Genomic DNA, 22,149 nt, shown 5'->3' with positions numbered 1-22,149 from the left:
TGTGGCTATTTAAATGTAAACTAATTGAAATTAAATAAAATTTAAAGTGTAGTTCTGTAGTTGCACTTGCTACATTTCAAGGGCTTAATAGTCAGCAATGACTGGCGGCTACCATATTGAACATCTCAGAGTTAACAGAACATTTTCATCATTGTAGATGTTCTATTAGACAGCAAGACTGTAGACTGTATGTCTCAGTCAGGGGTCAGACCTACAACAGACACTGCTGTAGCCATTTTCAGAGGAAACATACTTAATACAGGAATTCAAGGCAATTTAATTGGAAGGGTTAGGAGAGCAGGCTGTAGGTAGGGCCTCTAGGAATGACTCCCAGGACGACACTGCAGAACTGGCTCACCAAAAGGACTGGGGCTCTGGTATAATTAGGAAGATGAGGAATCTGGAAGCCATTGTGCCAAGAGCTGGCTCCAGGATCACACCACCTTATCCATGTTCCAGGTATCAAAAAACCATTGCCATAGCCTTGCCGGCCCTATAGCAGTGAAATAGATGCTCTCCCCAACAGACTTAGTTTCAGTTCACTTCTTGAGTTGGCCAAACCCCATAGTCACATCAGGAAGTCCAGCTACAGGGGATATTGGAAATTATAGTTGTTAGCTCTGTTGCCTCTACAGGACAGGAAGGCACAAGTACAGGGAGGTTGCAAGAGCTGCTGAGTTTAGTCAATCCACCAGTCTACCCCATCTGCTGAATGGGGCTGAGCCAGAGCTGACCCTTCTTTGCCTGAGCACCCCTGGGCTTAAGATGGATAGGTCATCGGGTATCTTTTAAGACCAGGAGACAGTATCTTCCCTTTTGAGTTTCCCAGCTATCTCTGTAATGTTCTAGTTAGAGAAGATTAATGGCCTCCTGCTTTCTAGTTATTTGGCCTTTAATGGGCAGAGAAAGCACGGTTTCTGTTTCAGGTTGGCTGCTACACTCTTAAAGAGAATGTTGGCCCCTGGTCACTACAGTGAGATGACAGACAGCAAGAGCTAAATGGGCTTCTGCGAAGATCTCGGGTGACACCCTGGCCTGAGAGAAAGCATTTCCTTTGCACAGTAGAGATTGCTAAATGAGAGGATGGTTAGGCCTTTAGGAGGAAATGCATTTCCAGTTCTCTCTCTGCCAAGCGTCAACTGCTACTTCTTGCTCTCCATAAATCAATCTGGGTTGTAGTTGTGTGTTTAGAGTCTGGTCATTAGTGGTGACCTCCTTGGTGCATGGATGAAGGTGCTCGGGCTAAGAAGGAGGTCGTGCTGTCAAAGCACATCTGCAGCACTGTACTTTTTTCCACACACATGGCTAACTGGGAATCTCTTTATGGTGCCGGGGGTTTGGTCATCTTTGTTCAAAGGTGTATGGAGGCAGGGGGATGGGGAGTGCTACTTATTTACATTGGAGGATTGGGGTTGGGGTCTTTGAGAAGGAATTATTTAAGCCCAAACCTGAAGCATGAGAAGGAATTACCAAGCCAAGAGCAGAGGGAATAATGTTCTAAGTATGTGCAAAGGTACTGTGGCATATAAGAAGCGAGTGTTTGTGAGGAGTGAAATGAGGCCAGTATGTCAGGACTGCATTGGACCAGGCTGAGAGGGGAATGAGATGAGAGAAGTGGCCAGGGCCAGCCTATGTGGGCTTCATAAGTCATGGCAAAGAGTCCAGATTTTGAAGAGATTTATGTAGAAAAATGACAGGAACCTGATTTATGATGTATATTTTTAAAAGGTCACTCTGGCTGCTGCATGGAACTTGGATTGGGGACAGGCAGGAAAGGAGAGAGAAATGTCAGGGGGCTACTGCGGCATTCTGGGCAAGAAATGGATGGAGGTCTGGACGAGGGGGGTGGCGTGGGAGATGGAAGTCATTGCTCACAAACTCTTCCTTCAGAAATCTCCCCTATAATCACATCCAAGAAATAAGTGGGAGAGCCTGAATAAGCCCATGCTTTAGGGCGTAGGTGGACTGATTCCAGCAATTTCTAATGCTTACCTGTTATCTGCCTTCATCTGTATCATGACCTCATCATAGTGTAGTTGTTAGCAAATAGATATTAAGCATCTTTTGCAGTAAGGCCTGGGATCAGGTGCTTGGATGGAGATTGATTAAAGGAAAAAAAAATCAACTTTTTCATCGCTGAGCATCTTCCAGGTCCCCAGCTCCATGCCTCACTCATGGGGGTACCAAGGAAGCATAAGCCACTGCCTCCTGACTTTTTTTTTATCTTTACTTGAACCTTGCAGAGCAGAATGACATATGGCTGACCAGTCTGTGCGGGGGTCTTGCCCTGGTTCTAGTCCCTTGGAGAAGCAGCAGCTCTGTGTGCAGAGGAGGGAGCTACTGTCTGAAGTCAGGGGATCTGGGCCATTTGACAAATGGGAATCATTTTCTTATATGTGAGGAGCAGGTGGCTGTTGTGGGCACCCACCTGTTTGTATGTGGCCTGATCTGCTCTGGGGCTCATTCAGGGATGAGCACATCAGTACAAATAGTTTAGTAAGGCAGGAGCCAGAGCAGACTTAAACGGTGGCATCTTTTCAGCTGGCAGCCAGGAGACAGAGCTTTGAATCAGCTTTATAATTTGAAAATTGGTCTCTTTGCATTGGGTGGTTATTTTGTGCTAACAAAAGCCATCAGGGACACAATGCTGCTTGCCCTTCCTCCATGGCACTGCTCTGGGTTCAAAAATGTGGAGCCTAAGATGGTGATTTTCCATTCCTGGTATTCTTGGATAGTTGTGCCCCCTTATTGAGTGGGACCTGGAGATGCTAATAGAGCCTTGGGCCTGGGGAGGGAATCATCCCAGTGGATGGGGGAAAATTGCTTAGAGGAGAGGAGGCTAGGCTGGGCCTTGGAGCACAGCCCTTGTGGAGACTAGCCCTGTGGGGCCTTACCTGTCTCACCTGTGTGTGGCTCTGTGTTTACTGTGGCAGTGCCTTAGTCATGTCACATGGCTGTAACAATGCTCAGAGCTTCCAGGACCAAAATAATGAAGGCTGTTTTGTTGTTGTTGTTGTTGTTGTTGTTGTTTTGTTCTTTGGCTAGGGAGAGGTTGACATTCCATTTTTCCCTATGGACTTATTTGTATGTGCTTTCTCCAGATGGTGTGCTCCAGAGAGGTCCTTGTGCTCTGGGAATATAAATAAGGTCACCCATGGTGCAGGGTGGCTCAGAAGTCAGCTTGCCAAGACATGGCTTTCAAAACCACGTATTGGCTCTGTGGAGCCACAGTCATCTTGCTCTCAATGTCAACAGCTCAAGGTGCATAGGACATAACCCCCCCCCCCCAACCCCACAGCCTTTCTGAGGCAATGGATGTGTTCTCATGCTGGTGCTTCCTGCCTTCTTCCCAGGATTGCTTGGCTTTTCAAACTGGCAAGTGGTAGGAGAGAGGAGGATTAAGACAGTGCTTAGAGATAGTATGAAGATTAGAGTTTGAAGACAGTGATCTGCGGGAAGGTGTGAGGTGCTGAGGGCTTGTGAGAAGAGAATTGGAGTCTGGAGAGGCTGACAGTGGTGGAGACATGGCTGCTTTTATGCATGTGAGGGAGGAGAAGTTAGTCGAGGAACTAAAATAGAGTCCATTAAGTGTTGTCAATGCCAAGCAGAGAGTCTAGTAAGGAAAAATTATATACCACAGATGGAATGGATAACATTAGAATTCCAACCCTGGTGAACCCAGTAAGAAATGAGATCAGGCCACTGTTTACTGGTCATTCCAACACAGTTGATAGAAAAAGGGACACCTTCCCCTTTCATTCATCCCAGAGGCACCCCAAGGGTTACTGAAGGGGCTAATCACATAGTAGAATCCTTCCTGTGAAGATCATACCAAACATAAAGGATGTTCTTAGGTCAGAAATGCAGCCCCTTCGGGTCCTCTGGGTGGCTCAGTTGGTTGAGTGCCCGACTCTTGATTTTGGCTCAGGTCATGATCTCATGGTTTGTGCATTTGACCTCGCATCGGGGTCCGTGCTGACAGTGTGGAGCCTGCTTGGGATTCTGTCTTCTTCTCTCTCTGCCCCTCCCCTGCTCACTCTCTATTTCTCTCTTTCAAAATAAACAAACTAATTAACTAACATTAAAAACAAACAAAAAAGAAATGCAGCCCCTTCACCATCAAGGCCCACAAACCCAGTAGGAGATGTGTGCTCTGCTCGTGGCCATGGTGGTGGGCACACACGTGTATATGCCTGTGGGGTACATGTGTGAATTCTGAGGAGGCAGAGTATAGTCTAGCAGTTAACTATGAGTGCTGTGCATGCTGCTGAAATCTCTCATTGTCTCACTTTGTGACCTTTAATGAGTCACACGCTCCTTTGTTTTCTTATGTGTTAAATGGAGATATGAAAGCTTCCAGCTCTCATGCTTCGGGTGCCCTTATTAATTCAAATCCTGTCTTCTAGTTTTTTCCTCTGGGGTATTATAAGAAAGTGAAGGCCCGGCCTTATTGGGGGCCTTCCTTGCTTTATGCCTATGATCCACACAGTGAGTGTAGGGAGGGCAATGGCAAGGTGCGTGAGAGAGAGAGAAGACTTCTCATAGGAAGTATTGGGTTCTCCATGATCCTGACATTCCAGTTAAAATACTTTACCCCTGGGGGTGCAGCAGCTACCCAGAGCAGCTGGAGCAGAGGAAAAGAGGAAGGTGAATGGAATATATGGGGAGGCAGGAGTCAGTGTCATGTTGAGAATATAGCCATGAATTGAGTATAGCAAAGAGGCAATTTTCCAGGCCCTGGGGACTGGGGGTGGGGCTCTAATGCTACAGCAACCAGATGGCAATAGTGCAGGAGGCAACTGTCGGGACAAGAAGGCTGTAGACCAGCTGGTACTAAAGAAGAACTGATGTGCTCATCTTGGTATCATAACAGGGGTGGTAAATTCGTGGCATCTGTGATACCATTTCCTACCCTTTGTGCCCATGGCAGACATCACTAATCTATCACAATATACTTTTCTTTGTAGTCAGAGAAGACTCTGAATACTTTAGGTACAACCTTTTGGGCAGTCAAGTCAATCAGTTGGCATAAGAGTGAAAACTTATTTACTGTCTGTCACTGGTGTGATGATGGAAAGGACATAGATTTTGGAATTTAGCAGAAATGACAGCCCAGACAGGTACAAGCTTTGTTGTATTGAGCAGGCATATTGGTCAGGTCTTTTTTGGTTGCAAAGGATAGAAACTCAATTTGAGTTAGCACTGAGTTACTTAAGTAATATAACCCGAAGGCTCAGGGTAAGGCTAATGTCAGACATGGCTAGATGCAGGAGACGGATGAGGTTGCTAGAGTCTGTCTCTAGGACAGAGTATGTCTGCATTCTGTCTGGCTAAAATGGGTCATTGCTTATCCCCTGTGGGGAGACAGGGCTGGTGGTGGTGGTGATAGGGTCTAGATAGCAGGTCACAGTGGGAACAAAAGTTATATTGAGGGTCAAACACAGAAGGCTCAATCCAAGATAAGAGTAGGGAGAGGTGCTAAGTGTTCATCTGAATACTAGTGAGTTGTGGCGAGGAGAGGGAAGGGGCTCCACAAGGCAGTTTGTTTTGGGCCCAGCAGTTTCCCTGGAAGAGCCTTGTGTATACTGAACAGAGAAGAGGGTCATTTTGAAGAGGTTTGGAGGTGACATGCATATGCAACTGGTTTGCTTGCTCCAGCCACAGTCGCTGATGGCAACTGATGTGGCATCCAGGTGCCAGGCTCACTGCCCCACACTGCCACCCCATTCTCTGCTGCTACTCTTGATCCTGTGGCACCCAACCAGGTGACAAGTCTCCAGGTCACGCATCTGTCCTGGGGCATTCAGGTCTGGGCCCAGGCTGAGCTGATCCTGGGTGAACCTTGTAGGATTCTAGGGTGAGGAATCCAGCTGATCAGACTGAAGAGTGCCCAGAAAGTATGCATTGTGTCTTGGGGGCAGTCTCGAAGGCTCTAGGTGCCTTTAAATCAGAGAAGTGCAGATGCCTGTGTTCTGGATTTCACTGGTTTCTACCCAGGTTTCCTTCCTGACAGTGTCCCTCTACCCCACCCTGTCAATCCTTGTCATACAGAGCTCCGCTTCCCAGATATCAAATGCTATATAATGAATCACCCCAAAACAAAGTGGCTGATAGCAACAAATACCTTGCTGTCTCCCACAGTTTCTGTGGGTCAGGAATTTCTTGGGTCTCTCATGGGGTTGCAGTCAGATGGTGACTGGAGCATCTGGGGGCTGGCTGGGAGTTTCTCTCTTTGCATGTGGTCTCTCCATGTAAGCTAGTTTGGGCTTCCTCACCACACGGAAGCCACAGGGCTTACACTGCATATTTTGGACCCAGTTTTAGAAGTGATGTACTGTCATTCTGCTGTACTTTATTGGTCAAAACAGTCACCCGAGACAAATCCCATTTCAGAAGGAAAGGACATAGGTCCTCTTTCTTAATGGGAGGGATGTCAAAGATTTGCTGACATAATTTAAAACCACTACAGGCCCCTACCCCCTCGTATCCAACCAACACTCATTGCCTAGATAGGTTTAAGGTACCAGGATATAATCTTACTTTGGTCCAGTGCCTTTCTTTTATTATACTATTTTTATTTTTGGAACTTGGGTAGAGACCTGAGTGAATTACACTCTTCAATTCATTGTACGTTTGCCATCATTGCTTCATGCAATGACTCTCATTCATTCACTCATTCATCCATTCTTCCTTTGTATCCCCATATCCTACTTTCCTTTTTTACTCCTAACTTTCCTTAAACAACCATTCTGTTATATTTATGAATATCCTTTATTTGCATGTGTTCTTATAAATGTGTGTTTTAATAGACATATCTTGCACATGTACTGTTTTCTGTGTCCTCCTTTTCTCCCTTGCTCGGTGCTCCTGGGTGCATACACGTACCATACATGCATGCTGTAATGCATACATCTTATGTCTTGTCGCCTAAAATGAATCAGTGAAACTAGAGAGGAGGAGTGACATGTCCAGGGTCACACAGCTGAATTGCAACCAGAATAGTTTTCCTGACTCTTTTTCTCAGCATCACACATTAATGTTTTCATGCGTCATCTCCCAGTTTCTTGCAATCATTTGAAATAAGATTTTTTAAAAAATTGCAAGTCTGGGTTCCTTTTCCTAGCTCTCCTGTCTTCTCCCTAGTAACTGCCGTCCTCTGTCCTCTCCTCCTGCAGGTTCCAACTATGGGAGCCCGCGTGCAGCTCACGCCAACATGAATGCCAATGCAGCTGCGGGGCTTGCCCCCGAGCACATCCCAACGCCCGGGGCAGCCTTGTCCTGGCAGGCAGCCATCGACGCGGCCCGGCAGGCTAAGCTGATGGGCAGCGCTGGCAATGCAACCATCTCCACCATCAGCTCCACACAGCGGAAGCGGCAGCAATATGGGAAACCCAAGAAGCAGGGCAGCACGACTGCCACACGCCCGCCCCGTGCCCTGCTCTGCCTGACTCTGAAGAACCCCATCAGGAGGGCGTGCATCAGCATCGTCGAATGGAAATATCCTTTGTGCTCTGGGTTGGGCAGGGGGTCCCTGGGAGCCCTGGCAGGGCCAGCCCCACAAATGCCACCAGGTAGTGAGCTGTGTTGGCTGAGCTGAGCCTACAAAGTGGCTCTCAGACCTACTGCTTCTTCATCACTGGGGCGCTGTTTGAATGCAGAATTTTAGGCCCTGCCCTAGACTTGATGAATCAGGATGTCTGGGGACAGGGCCCAGGAATCTGCTGGAATAACAAGCAGGGTATCTTTTTCATATATTTTTTCATACGATAAGCAACATTTGAGAAAATGATCCTAAGAGGTTATGAAATATCATCTCACCCAGCTGAGCCTTTCCAGGTGTGTTGGGTTAATAGTGGTTACATGCTGCTACGCCATAGCCTTCTTTACCTCCCTTGTTATGGCACTGGTGTAGTTTGATGACCTCCCCTCTCTCTAGTGTGAAAGAGCCCAAGAGGTGCAAGACGGTAGTGGTCAGTGACCCTGGTTCTTGGTTCAAGGCTTAGGAACAGTGGTTCTCAAACTTGGCTGCACATTAGCATCACCTGGAATGTTGTAACAAAACACAGGTGCCTGAGCCCCACTCAGGCATAATTCTAAAACTCTCCACATCATTCTGATGTATAGCCAAAGTGGAGAACGCTGGCCTGGAGGTTTCAACACAGATCCACTTTGTATGTATAGAGCCCAGTGAGTGGGTCCTTCAGAGAAAATGACTTTGAAGGGCCAGACTCTCACTGTGGAATTATAGGCCCCTTAATGTCCTGGGAATTGTGGGTTGGTGGAGATTGATAGGAGCTTCAAGATCAGTAGGGCCACCTCTGACTTTCCCCAGTGATGACATTGAACTCCATATGGTCATAGGGTCAGTGACAGACAGGACTAGACCTCTGGCACTTAGTTTTGGGCATTTCCATAATAAGAGTTCATGCAGGCAGGGCTACCATGTCTTCCAGGGCTCAGGATGGGAGTGTTTGGTGTTATTCATGACTTTCCATAGAAGGATTTAAAAGTCTTGGGTAGTGGTTGAAAGGCAAAAGAAGATGGCTCCGGAGAGAAGAGCTTCTGTTTAGCAATAAATGTCAGTTCTATAAATGTTTGAGCCCCTCCACTCAAAAATAACTTTATGAGAATGCAGTGCAAGCTGGCCGTCTGTCCTGAGTGGCCAAGCATGCTTCCAGTTCCCAGATGACTGGGTGAGAGGCTCGGCTCTGCACAACCTCCTTATGCTGCTGTCATAACTGCTCAATCAGAACCACAGAGTGGGAAAGGTGGGGGCCGTGCAGGTCAGGCTCCCCCAAAGGGGAGGACACTGAGGCCTGGAGAAGCTGAAGAACTTGGTCAGATCACATAGCCTGCAATGGACAGAGCTGGGTTTCAAATTGAGGTTCCCCAAGTCCCAGATCCATACATTTCCCATTCCCCATGCACCCATAGTATAGAGGATAGATACCAGGGTAGATGTTCAGGGGAACACCATCCAGCCCACTGGGACACAGTGGCACCTGGATCTGGAGCCTGAACCACTCCCATCATGGCCATGCCTCCTGTGTTCTTGAGTGGTCACGGGTCCACTTTTCTCATCTTTAATAGGGAATAACCAGAGAATTAACAAGGGCTGCAGAGTCCGTGCATGTGGAAGCATTTTCAGAAAAGCTATGTCAGGGGATGTATTCAGTGAGTACTAGTTAACTTCAAGTCTGTTCTTCCTCTCCTGGGATGGACAGCTCCCTGACAAGGAGCACTGAGTGCAGAATGAAGTGCCAGGTGCCATAGTAGCCTGGGAGAAAGGGAAGAGAGGAGATAGCAGTACACAGGGCATGACGGGGAAGTGTGGGAGAATGGGGGCTTTGTAATGAAAATGTCTGATGTGTTGTCCATGGAAACTGGTCAGAAAGCCCCACGAGGCCTGAGTCTGGGATTCATGAAAAGACCCTTGACTGGGTCAGCAGCAGTGTTAACAAGGCAGTTACCTGGTGTGCCACCTGTGGACCCAGCCACCTCACTGCACCCCCACGCTGGGCAGAGGGGTGCTGCAGCCACACCACCTGGGTGACTGTGCCCTCCTCACTGCAGGAAAGGAAGTGGGCCCAGCCTCAGCAGTGCTAGTTGGGTAGCATTCTTAGATTGCCTTGGAAGGGTAACTGGACAGGTAAAGAGATGGTCTGGTGTATTAGCTAGTCAGTTTTCCTTGAAAGAGTGGAATCTGATGCTGTCATTAAGAAGGGAAGACAGTTTTAAAACTGGTCTGGCTGCCACAGGGTGATATAGTACGCCTCCAGGTCTCAACCTGGGTTCTCCTCCACTCTGCAGCTGATGGCTTTTCTTATCTGCCTGATTGGTTTCTTTACACATTATCTTCTCTAGAAGTAGCGGGGACTTTTAGCATAAGATGATGGATGGATAGCCTGGATTGGCAGAGGATGTAGAACTGATAGTGTAAGAGACACCCCAAGCTTAGCCATCACCCACTTTGGTGGAAGGAACAAGTTGACATTGAGGATTGGATGCATGAGGTCTGGCTTAGCTGAACTGATGTGCTATCACCCTGGTGGGAGGAGCACAAGGGACCAGATGATGGGAATGAAACTGAGCAGCCCCTAGGTTGAATGTCACTTTCCTAAGCAGATGGGGAAAGGGCTAGAAGGGAAGAGGTTTTGTGATAGGAGGAATAAAGTGCTAACTCCCTAAAAATGCTTTAGGGTAACTTTAGGATATATCAGCATAGAGTAGTCCTTACAAACTCAGACTTTGGAACCAGACTTCCTATGTTTGAATCCCATTCTGCCACAGGCTATGCGATGTTGGGCAAGTTAACATCTCACCTTTCTGTGCCCCACTGTCCTCATTTGGAAATAGGGATGACAATTTTATACTCAATCACTCAGGGTGTTTGTATGGAGCAGTTAGAAAAGAGCCTGGCACAGAGTATGCTCTCAGATGTTAGCTACTGTCCTTCCTGTTGCCATCACTGTCATCATTGGCATCACCACTGTTATCACTAGTTCCTTGGCCAACTCAAGGGGCAGCACATATTGGAAAAGATAGTCAGTAGGTCTGTTTCTGGACCTGGCTCTGCTATTTGTCAGCTTGGAATCTGGGAGAGGTTGTTTTACTTTCTGTACCTGTCAGTCTGGGAGATTAGGCAGGTCTGCTGCCTACCATCTTGTGGATATCAAGGCACACGTAGAAAATGGCAGCCTTCATGAGGTATGCTGGGTAAATGGACCCTCAGCTATGCCCATAGGGCTGAGGGGGATCAATAACTAGCACAGCAGCTAAAGCCTTGACTAAGATGCCTGCCAGGCCCAGAATTGCCCTGTTAACACAGGTCAGAGGCCATTCAAGGTAGGAGAATGAACCCTGGACTCTGTAGTCAGGGAATCTGGGTTCTAGTCCTGACTGGGAAGTACCTGCTGTGAAGTCTTCAGAAAGTTTCTCAGGTCTTCTGGGCCTCAGAGGTTTGGACTAGATAATCTCTAAGGTCTTTCTCCCTGCTTTGATTTATTAACTTTGTGAGTACAGGTTTCCCTGGGAGAGGAAGTTGGTCCCTTCTTCCAGGATTCCCATCCTCTTTCCCTTCCTCTTCCTGTTAGGTCCCATGGGCAAGCCTGGAAACCTGGCAGTGTTATGGGGGTGGGGGGAGATGGGGCTGGAAGAGCATAAACTGGCCTTCCTCTGAAGTTTCCCCTTTCTGGCCTTCATTTGTGGGTGCAGGGTAGAAGGACCCTTATCATATTAGGTCATTTTTTTCTTGAGAATGTGTTCTTTCTGGAATTTTGATAAATCTGGTACAAGAACTTCACCAAGTGCACTGCCATTGGTGAGTGAACCAGCTTGTCCCTCTAGATCCCAGCACACGCCAACGGAAAAGTCATGAAAATCTAGATGTCAGCCTTGCCCACTGAAGGCAAGGCCTCCACAGACTAAACAGAGGTAAGGTATTCCATGTGGAGCTGTGTCTTGGAGCAAAGATGGCTGTCCTGCCCTAAATGCACAGTATACATGCTGCTGTGCTCTTGAGGGTCCAGAGCCCCCAGCCATCTTCAGGTTCTGTGGAAGGTGTCAGAAGATAAAGTAGAAAGGGGAAAAAACACTCTAAACTTCAGATTAAAAGATCTGAATCTCCAAATTTCAATGAAAAATCTTGAAGTCAAGTCTGCCTTAAATCTACTATCTCACCTCTCCCAACCATAGCTTGAGTCCCTGGGTGGCAGCGTGGAAGCCACGGGAAAAGAGGTGTCTAGGGGACAGCCTGTCCCAACTGGAGCAGGCACTGCTCTGTAAAAGCACCCCCGAGCACACATGAGGGAAAATGAAGTCCAGTGCAATCTAAATAAATAAAAGAAGAAGAAAAAAGTTTTTAGAAATGTGTGTTTACTCTGGCACGCGACTGGCCTCCACTGCTTTTGACATATTAGGAAAAATTTTGGCGGGGACCCATTAGAAGCACTTTAAAAGGCATATGTTTCTTCTCAGAATACAAGGGGCTTGGAATGTATTGTTCAAACAAAATTCTTATGAATCTTTGATTCATTTTAAAATATATATGTGTATGTTTGTTTCACTTATGCCTTCTGTGGCCTTGACTTCCTTAACTCCCTTCCTCAGACCATTTGAAATAATTATTTTACTGACTATTTTTGCCAATTGTGTGGCCTTAGCGATCTATATTCCCTTTCCAGAAGATGACTCCAATGCCACCAATTCCAACCTGGTAAGTCCACCATCCCAAGTCTCTGCTTTTCTCCCTCGGTGCAGGACTGAGCTTGGATCACATGGATTCAAGGTGGAATGTGGGGAGAAGTGACATGTGTGTTTGACATGCGCAAAAGTGCTGCTGTGCTCAGATCTCAAGTGCTATTGCTGTCTATTCAAATCAGCACCTGTCTTATCACAGCCTGTTTTCAGAAAAAATATTCCAATTAGGTGGTGATGAGATGTGTGCTCTGTGTGTGTGTGTGTGTGTGTGTGTGTGTGTGTGTGTGTGTGTATGTGTGTGTGTTGAGGGCTACAAAATGTGCTGCATAAGTTGCACGTGCAGGTGTTTGCAGGCGCAAGCTTTCATCTTGGATCATTTGTTACTTATTTTAAGTGACTGTGTCCCATTGGTAGGGTTTGCTCAGGTGATCTGTAGTATCACTGCACGAGAAGTAATTTCTAGGAAGCTTTTAGGAAAGTTTCCTTTTGCAGCCAAGATGTATTATTTAGTTGAAAGGGTTTTATTTTCTTGGGAAAGGCGGCTTTCCATTTGGACTGTTGGGAGGCCAGTGCTGGCAATTTGGGGTTAGAATTTGTCCATGGAAAAAGCGCAGAGTGTGTTTACTTTTGGCTGAGCGTGAAGTCATTACAGAGGCCTTTGCTCTGTCTGGGCATGGGAGGAAAAGAGTTCTGGAATGCAGTTGGCAAAATCAGGGCACTCCAGGATGCCTCTGCTGCAGGCGGTAGGAAGATCCTGCCTCTCTCCCCCTCCCCCCGCAGAGACACCATAACTTTTCCTGTGATTCCAAGTGCATCTTTTCCCCTCATCAGCACCTTCCTCTAATTAGCGAGATTGGGCTGTCTGATGAGATCGTTTTGAAAAGAAGCAGGAGGGTTACAGAATTCTCCTTTCTGTTGTTGCTGGCTGCTGATGGTATCATGGGTGTAATTCTTTTGCTTTTTAACCTTTGACATTTTCTTTAGCCCCTTCAGCAAATAGATCTGATGCACATTTGAAACTTCTCCCCTGTTTTCCCCAGTTGTGACGATTGGCCCCAGCTCCATATTGGGTAAGATGTTATGGTGTGAGCCGGGCTGCTGCGTCTTATGGCTTGGCTTGGGCTACGTGTTGGGGACAGGTTCCCTAGCTGGCCAGTGAGCTCCGAGTGATGACATGGCCAGAGTCAGCAGGCAGGCAGAGCATTAGCAGTCCATGCAGCCTTCTGAGGCATGACCTTGTCTCTTAACAGGCAAGAAATCTTTACTGTGTCAGAATAAATACAAGCAGGAGTGTCTCCCAAACGGCCCTTGGAAAAGCTGGAGCATCTTCCATCAGTTATACTTGTCTCTGTGTCCACCTCCCTCCCCCCACCACAGCCCACCCGAAACCCCTGCAGTTTAGCACTTAATCTGCAACTTAAGAAAAAAAAAAAGAATCTGTGTCTTATTCTGAAGCCAGTGAAGCTTTGGGTGTACTCTAGGCAAAAGCAGTGGGGAAAGTGGCTAGAGAGTTTGTGTTTATTTTATGCCCCAGCCCCTCCTGTCGGAGCTCCCTGGGGGGATTAGCAGCACAGAGAGGGAAGCCTGGGCTGGCTGCATGGGAACAGAGGGGCTGGCAGGACAATGAGGGGAGGGGTTGTGTTGGACTTACCCTGGAGCTGGGGTGGAGGTCGCCGAGTGCAGAGACTGCTGGAGGGACAGTGGAGTTTTAAAATCACACCATAGAGTGATGGAGGTGTTCTAAAGTGGGATGGTAGTATGGTTGCACAGCTGTATAACTGTACTAAAAATCATTGAGTCATATATTTAACAATGGGTGATTTTTATGGTATGTAAATTATACCTCAATAAAGCTGTTTTTATAAAAAAGAATAATACCAGCATGGAAACCCAGGCCTTTCAGTGCCTCCCAACATCAGCTGCTTGTTGCTCTTTTATACCTTGCAAATGAAGGGGAGGTTAGATAGGTGGAGGGAAAGGGGTGATGGGGACAGCCAGTGAAATTTGTCAGTGACATTACAACTAGGAGTTTGGGGGGGTTGCAGAGCAAAGTGTGAAGAGTTGAAAAGGGGCTTCTACGTGCTAGATCAATTCCCACCTCTTTCAAGCCATGGCTTGGGCAGTGACTTACCAAATGAAGGAAGCATGCTAGCATTTCCTTTATCCCAAATACAAACACACACAGATAGACACATAGATACACACACACACACAAACACACAGAGACATGCACAGATAGACACAGACACGCACATGGACACAGACACACATACAGAGACATATACATACATAGACACACACAGACATACACACAGATGTATACACAGACACAGACATATGTGCAGGTATATTACACAGACATGTAGACATACACACAGACGTACACACACACAGACATACACACAGATGTACACAGTAGACATACACATAGACATATACCCACAGATACACACAAAAACATACATGCACATATACATACATAGACACATAAACACATAGACACATACACATGCACACACTTCTCTAATTCTGCTCCATTCCTGAACTTATATATATGTATGTGTATGTATGTGTGTATATATATATAATTTTTTAATTTTAATTTTTTTTTAGCAAGAGCCTGCATTTGCCACTTCTGCCAGTTTGCTTTTGCTCTTTCTTCAGCTCCATGCTCTCTGTCTCCCATCTCTATCTCTGGAAAGTAAAAGATATGGATCTCAGTTGGCAAACTCAGGAGGGAAAGAAATGCAACTTGTTTTTGCTTTCCTATAACTGAACATCCTGTCTGATTTGTGACTCCATTTGGCCTGTGGCATAAAGCTCATTCCTGTAAGTGCTCTCAGCCCCTTCCCTGTAGTTGTAGCTTAGGGCCACTGCATTATGGAGCCAAGGGGACACACTGCTCTTGTGTGGTCAGTCCACACCATTGAAGAGGCCTTGTCCCTCTTGGAAGGGCCTTGGTCTTTGATCCCTGCAGGCGGTGTGGTCCCTTATTCTCCAGCATGGGGTCTCTTGATCTGTAGCTCTGGATCTCTTGTGGCCGTGCTGGGGCTGCAGGAATGGGGACACAGTGAAGATTTCAAGGCCTTTTCAAGGACACACCCCAGGGCCTCACTTATTTTTGTTTCCTTGCTGATACTTCCAGGTTTGCCATCTTGGGGTCTTTGTTTGGGGCAAGGTTGCCCAGCAGATGCCTCCTGTAGTCTTCTATATGGTTCTCAGTGCCCTGACCTATACTCTTTGAACTCTGAAGCCATGGTATGACTCCTGTTCCCTGCATTCCACTGTGTCATACCTTCCCTGGGAGAGTGCAGGCCATCAACTTAATGGGAGGAGTGCACGACGGCCAAGGGGTATTAGAAAACCCCTAAAACAAACAACCAAGCCAAACCCACACTGGCTTGTAGACCAGGCTATTATTCTGCTCCCTGGATATAATGCATATGAGTGTTGTGATTTGGGCCCTCTTCTTCCCCTTTCTCTCCACAGCATCTTATGTTGTGAGGTGCCCCTTTGCAAAACTCTTTTGTCCCTTGGCTTTGGGACATAGTTACTATCAAGTCCCCTTACTTTTTTTTTCCTGCTTCTAGCTTCTTGTCTTCTATGGGGACTTTTACCGGTCTGTGTTCTGGCCTGTCTTATTTCCTCTTTTTGTGCTCTCCCTTTGGTGAGCCCAGCTACTTCCACAATTTCATGTTCCCTGTCTAGCTGTTTTATGCTGTTCCTAGACTTATGTATCCAGCTCTCAGCTCTTTTCTAAAGCCTGGGCTAGGATTTCCTACATTAGAGAGGCCCATAATCCAGTGCAGTGATTCCTGAAACTGGCTTGATTATTACAAACACCTGGAGAGCTTAAACTGAAAGATTCCAGTGCTTTGGTAGATCTGATTCAGATTGGGTAGTTCTGGGGCATAGTCTGGGAATATGCATTTGGAAAATCCCTCATGGGCAGGGTTGGGGAGCTAATGATCAGTCAGATTTGGGAGCTACTGGCTTTTTGGATGGAGTAAACTTTGAGTTGGCCTGATATGGGTTCATGTCTTGGCCTTACCACTTTGTATCTTAATCTGGATGTTAATGTGGAGTTGTTTATTTTAGTCTTTCTGAACCTCAGTTCCCTAGCTGTAAAATGCAAGTAATGCTCCCTCGCGAGGTTGTGGGGAAGAATAAGGCCAACGGTGATCATGAAATGCCCAGTATGGTCTTGGCACACAGTGACATGTGCCAGGATGTCTTGCAGACACTTCAGACAAACAAGTCCAGATAGGATTTATCCTCGCTCTCATCACACAACCGGTCTCAAAAAAGAAAACAAAAGAAACCATGCAGGAATGTTGCTCCTGACCTTTGCTCTTAGCCTGGTCACTGGCTCTACGGACTGACCTTGATGTCACACGGAGTCATCCTGAACGCCTTCTTCCCCTCACTGTGTTCATCTGAGCAGACTTCCAGAAATGGAATTTCTATTGACAATATCTCCAATTTAGCTTCCTTTCTATTTTCGAAGTCATTTGTGTAAACTTCCTGTGACTTTGTTTCTTTGTCTGTAAAGCGGGAAGAGCATAATCACAGTATCTACCTTGTGAATTGCTGTGAGTATTAATGAGACAAGACGGGTAAGGTTCTTAGAAGAGTGTCATAGTGAGGGCTCTATGCTGGGCAGTGGTGGTGTTGTTACCCTCATGCCATTGTCAGCATTCCAGCCTGTGCCATTGTGGCCTTTTGCCTAGACTATTGCAATAGCCTTTTGCCTTGTATTCTACCTCCAGAACCTCCTTCTATGGGTCCATCTTATGCTCCTTCAGTCATTTGACAAACATCCATGCCCAGAGCCAGGCACAGTGTTTGGGATATTTCAAGAGGCAGACAGGACAGATAAACATGTACAGATGTTTGCAAATCGTGAAAGGTCTTATAGGGGCTCAAAGTGTCAGGGAGGAAGCAATGATTTGTTTTGCTATTGGGAAGAGAAGAGGGAAGGCTTCACATGGGAGGGCATATTTGAGTTGCCTCTCCCAATAAGAGGTGATTTCCAGGCCAAAAGAGGCAGTTTATGTGCTGCCAAAGCGAGCACCAAAAGAGGCATTTCAGGCTGAGGTGTACACATGTGCAAAGGCCCTGTGGCTGTGCCCTTTATAACTAGAGTTTCAAGTGAATGAGGAGAGCCAGGAGAAGGGGTCTTCCTGGCCCATGCCAGCAGTTGAACTTAACTGCAGGTGATGGGAAGATCCTGAAGATTTTAAGAGCAGCAGAGGACTGGGTCTGGGAGTCTTTTTGAGAAAGTGTGCTTTCTTTTTTTCTTTTTGAGAAAGTGTAAGGAAAATGGCTTGGATAGAGACTTCACTATTTGTAAAGAAAAAAAGAAACTGCAGAAGTCCAGATGATAGTGACAATAGGGATAGAAAGGAGGGTGGTCGATTTAGGAGGTAAGCCTCCCCAGACTTGTGACCAATTGGATATTGTAGATGAAGCAGAGAGCAGAGTCCTGGGATGGTGATGTGCCTTTAGCCAGGAGGACTTCACATTTAAGGGGAAGGGACTGAGGGATGCAGTCTGAGCTTTGTTAAGTGAGAAGCTCATGGAACACGCACATGGAGATGTCCAATAGGCAGTAGATACTGGTTAGAGGCTCAGGAGGCAGTTGGGGCTGAAGAGGGAGGAGTGAGGGCATAGATGGTAGAAGAAGCCACGGGCGTGATTTGGAGCATTTCAGGCTGGACCCTGGACTCCCAGGCTGCAGCCATGAGGTGGACAGAGGGAGGGGAGCCCCAGAGGGTATGACAAAGATTCAGCCTGTGAGGTAGGAGGGAAACCAGAGAGAGTAGAGTTTTAGAAGCAAAGGTCAGAAAGTTTACAAACATAGAAGAGAGACTGGTTGCTGGCTCAGGCTTGTCTTTCTGGCAGTCCAGGAATCCCAGGAGGACTGGCCTGCTTTGTGGGGGAAGCTGAGCTCAAGGCCCAGCATAAGAGGAGAGGACGTAGGCTGGCATCTGTAGTCTCCCCCAGGCCCTGAGATAGTAGGTGCATAATGACTGTTTATTGAGCTTCAGTGTCGTGCCAGAACATGGTCCCTCAATCACGTAGGTTCCCCTAAGATGAAGCTCGAGAATTCCCCCAGTACTTTCATGGTGTGGTCCTATATTTTAAATAAGGAGCTGCTATTTCAGAGTCCTGCTCTGAGAAAAGCAAAGGAGGGATGATGGCAACAGCAGTGGTTTTCAGACCTCGGTGGGTGAGGATCCTATGGAGAACTGGTTAGCATGCAGACTCCCAGGCCCTGCCCCAGAGACTCCCATTCCATGTCTGGAGTGGGCCCCAGAGTCTTGTCCACAGTCATCCCCCCTCCTCTGTGACCTGGTGTGGGGGACTGGGGACTGGCCTCTGAGCTTGTCATCATAGGGTGGACCCTCCTGAAGCTCGCCCTCCTGACAGCCCTCTCTGGGACATGTTGGCTGCTGAGAGGTTTCCCACTCTGTTGGGTTCAAGAACAGACTGTTTAACGAAGCACGCTGGTGCTGTCACAGAATTAGCAGAGTCTTCCTTTCACACACCCTGGCAGACTCACATCTGCGCTTATGGTTTTCCCTTCCATACATCCTCCGTCATCCTCTCCTTTCTCCTGTCTCCTTAATATAACCCCCACTTATTTTTCTAGCACTTTGCTTTCTTCTCCTTCCGAGAGATGAAAAGTATTCCGGTATAGAATTTTTTTTGGCTCTTTCTCTCATTATTTAAAGAAAAGTCTGTTTTATGCTCCACCTAACATATACTTTTGCACCCAAATCCATCATCTTTGTTATCTTTTCCTCATGTTAGTAAAGGATAATGAAACCGAACTGGCCCATGACACGACATTTCTCTCTGTGTTATTCACAGTCTTGTTACTGGCAATGCCACCTGCTATGCAGTACATCATTTATAATATAGCATCTGTAAACCTGTTCCACCAATAGCTGTTACCCAGTAGGTGTATTGTAGGGTGTCTGTTGAATAACCTCAGCGAGTGGGGTGAACTCATTGTGTGTGGAAAACTCCCAGTTCTCTCAAACCCTGAAGTCCACAAAGATTTGGCTTGGGTTGAAATATTAAGAGAATATATTTGGCATTTGACCTTGTGCAAAGAACAGTGCTGTGTACTTTCTGGAGCAAGAGCCAGGCTCTCTGCGGAGGCGGAGAGGCCAGAAAAGGAGTTGTTTTGGGGCTGGGCTTGCCATCTCCATTGCAGACTAGAGTGAGCTCAGGGAGATGGGTTTGTGAGAGGTACTTGAGCCACATTAGGAAAAAGGTTGGAATGTCAGATTTCCTCACTTCCTGCTGTAAAGTTGGGACAATGATGAGAGTTGGCGTCATAGGCTGGCCGCGAGGGTTAAATGAGTTAATGTATGAGAAGTGCTTAGAACAATGCCTTGGCACAGCAAATGGGTGTTGTCCTTTAGAACTCAAAACCAGAGGCTGAAAGCCATCCCCTCCATCTGGTTCCTTGGGGTAAGTCAGGATCAGTGGCACTTCAGGCTAGCTTTTGTTTCAGAAGGGCGAGAGAGGACACCCAAAAGCCCTCGTTTCTAGCAACTCTAATCTGGCAAGATGGACGTGTGTCTGCACATGCCTCAGCCTCATCGTCTACTGCACAGGGAGGAGAGTGGAGATGCATTCATGGTGAAAGACAAGCCCTGAAGGGAGAGCCCTGGGTGGTCTGTGGGGGACCCTATCCCCCACCCCCACAGGTGTCTTGTGCCTGGAACAACCCTGTGTCTGTCTCTTCCCAGTCATAGCTTCGGGAGCCGGGGTGTGCCTGAGCACTGTAGAGTGGAGGTTTCCACAATCCCCAGGCAGGCTGGGCTGAAGGCACTCTGCAGGGTCTTGCATTTAGGCCACAAGTTCTGAGATGAGTCCAGGACCTGCCCACCAGGCTCTCCGAGACCTGGGTGGCCCCAAGTCAGGGCTTCTATTTGAGAAGTGAATAAAAATGCCAGTTCAGGGGGCCCCTAATCTCTCTGCAGTGAGCTGTGATTTCTTGTATCATCAGGTTTGTCTAAGAGTGAGACTTTCATGCTTCAACAAAATGCAATTTGTTATTGCTACCTTGTATGTGTCATCTTAATGCCCCAGACTTACACACTTTGCAGAAATACTAGGGTTGTAAAATACACCAATAGATAATTGCAGGTAATAAGCCACATAGCTTCTGCATCGTATGTGAATCGTCTCTGTGCTGTGTGGTGAGAGGGAGCAGGGTTGGGGGGAGGCAGCAGTGTATAGTCTGTCTTTGGATGAGAGAATGAGCACGATACCGTGCTTCCTCTGAGGCGCTCATTGATTTGGTCAGGGTGGGACCTGGGCATGGGTATGTCTTAAAAGTTATTCTGGAGCCAGGGTTGCAGGAATTGACCTGGGAAGAGAGATCTGAACTGCATGGCCTTAGGTCAGCCCCTTAACCTTCCTATTTGTGTCTCTTCCGGCGAGTGGGAGTAATAAAACCTGCTTAGTCATAATAATCGCCCTTATTGAGTGATCACCAGGTGCCAATGCTTTGCAAACACTATTCCTAATCCCCACAGCAATAAATTATAATATCTATTTACTTCTTTACTTGAGGGTAGAGAATTTTTCCCTTTTGTTTGCTGCTCTATCCCCAGCGCCTTGCGCGGTAACTGGCATATGTCAGGCTCTTGATAAATATTTGTCGAGTGAATGAATGAACCCTGCCAGGTAGTATCCCTTTATTTCAGATGAGGAAATAGTATCTCAGAGAAATAAAGTGACTTGGCGAGTGAGTGGCAGAGTTGTAATTTGAACTCAGGACTGTATGAGAGCATTGCCTGGGCTCTTTGCTCTGTTCTCTGGAGTATGTAGGGTTGCTGTGAGCATAGAATGAAGTAGGTGTGAAAATGTTTCAAATATTAAGCACTCTGTAGCAGTATTAACAGGTATTTAAAAAAACAAACTTGGTTCTGTTTCAGAATAAATTTGGTAAATGCTGAGAGAACTGAAGTTAAATTAATTTGTTGTGAGACTTCTTGGAGTCCTTAACATGATAACAAGTCACTATTTAGTGCTTTGAGTATTTTAATGCATTTAAGAATCTTAAAAACCCTAGTTATTATCCCATTTTACCAATGAGGACACAAGCTCTGAGAATGGAAATAATTTGTGCCTTGAAGCGTAGCTGCGAAGTGAAGACTGTCTTGTAGACAGTTGTGTGGACACAGGCAGTTACCTGCGTGTGTGTTCTTAACCATTGTGCTACAGCAGCCTCCCTGTGAGTTAAGGTGCCTCTAGGCTCCCTGGACTTTCCCAAACCATCCCAAACTACAGACAGTTTGAGGAGTGGTGTCCCTTGGAACACACCATGGTGAATGCTGTACTCAATCAAGTAACTCAGTGGTTTAAAACCACATGCAGGAGAAAACCCTCACCCCAAGGATGGATGCCGTTGGGAGAAAGGACAGAGCAGGGAGCAGGATGGGGCACACTGCAAGGCCAGTGCAGCAAAGGAGGCCAGCAAAGCCCACCTGGTGGGCGGGTCAGGGACTTGGCATTTCCGATGGGATGGCAAGTTCACTGATAGAGTTGTGCTTACTCTGTCTTAAACCCTCGGGTGCCTGGGGCAATTGTTTGACTCAGTGTTTCCTCACTAAATATTTCAGAGGAGGAAGCATTGTCTGCTCTGCATTTGCCAGAGGATGGGGTGAGAGGGGATGATGCTTTGAAGTCTAAGCATGTTGACACCTCTTGCTTCATTTTTATCCATCTGTATTCATTTTGGGGGGAAAATGTTTCATACGGATTCACACTCTGGGTAATGGAACCCCTTTCATGTATCAAACTCCTTTTAACGTAAGTATATTTGAAGAAAGTCTTTCTGGAATATAAAATACAAATCCCTGGATCTTTAAAAGAAAATTCTCAAAATACTCCCATCCTTTTTCTGGGACTGTACAGTCACTGGAA

The 22,149-nt window shown here is 46.8% G+C and overlaps 1 protein-coding gene across 50 annotated transcripts in view; it reads left to right on the top strand.

Moving 5' to 3' along the window:
* CACNA1C (calcium voltage-gated channel subunit alpha1 C) overlaps positions 1–22,149 on the top strand; it is a 749,041-nt gene that overhangs the window by 143,676 nt on the left and 583,216 nt on the right. For all 50 annotated transcript variants that reach the window (XM_053225582.1, XM_053225610.1, XM_053225602.1 and 47 more), the window contains exons 2-3: positions 7,176–7,498; positions 12,110–12,214. In XM_053225582.1, the coding sequence (XP_053081557.1) occupies positions 7,176–7,498; positions 12,110–12,214 (428 nt within the window). The remainder of the gene's footprint in view (positions 1–7,175; positions 7,499–12,109; positions 12,215–22,149) is intronic.

The sequence above is a fragment of the Acinonyx jubatus genome, chromosome B4 (genome assembly GCF_027475565.1).
Source record: "Acinonyx jubatus isolate Ajub_Pintada_27869175 chromosome B4, VMU_Ajub_asm_v1.0, whole genome shotgun sequence".
Taxonomy (NCBI): Eukaryota; Metazoa; Chordata; class Mammalia; order Carnivora; family Felidae; genus Acinonyx; species Acinonyx jubatus.
This window is presented reverse-complemented; position numbering and strand designations above follow the sequence as displayed.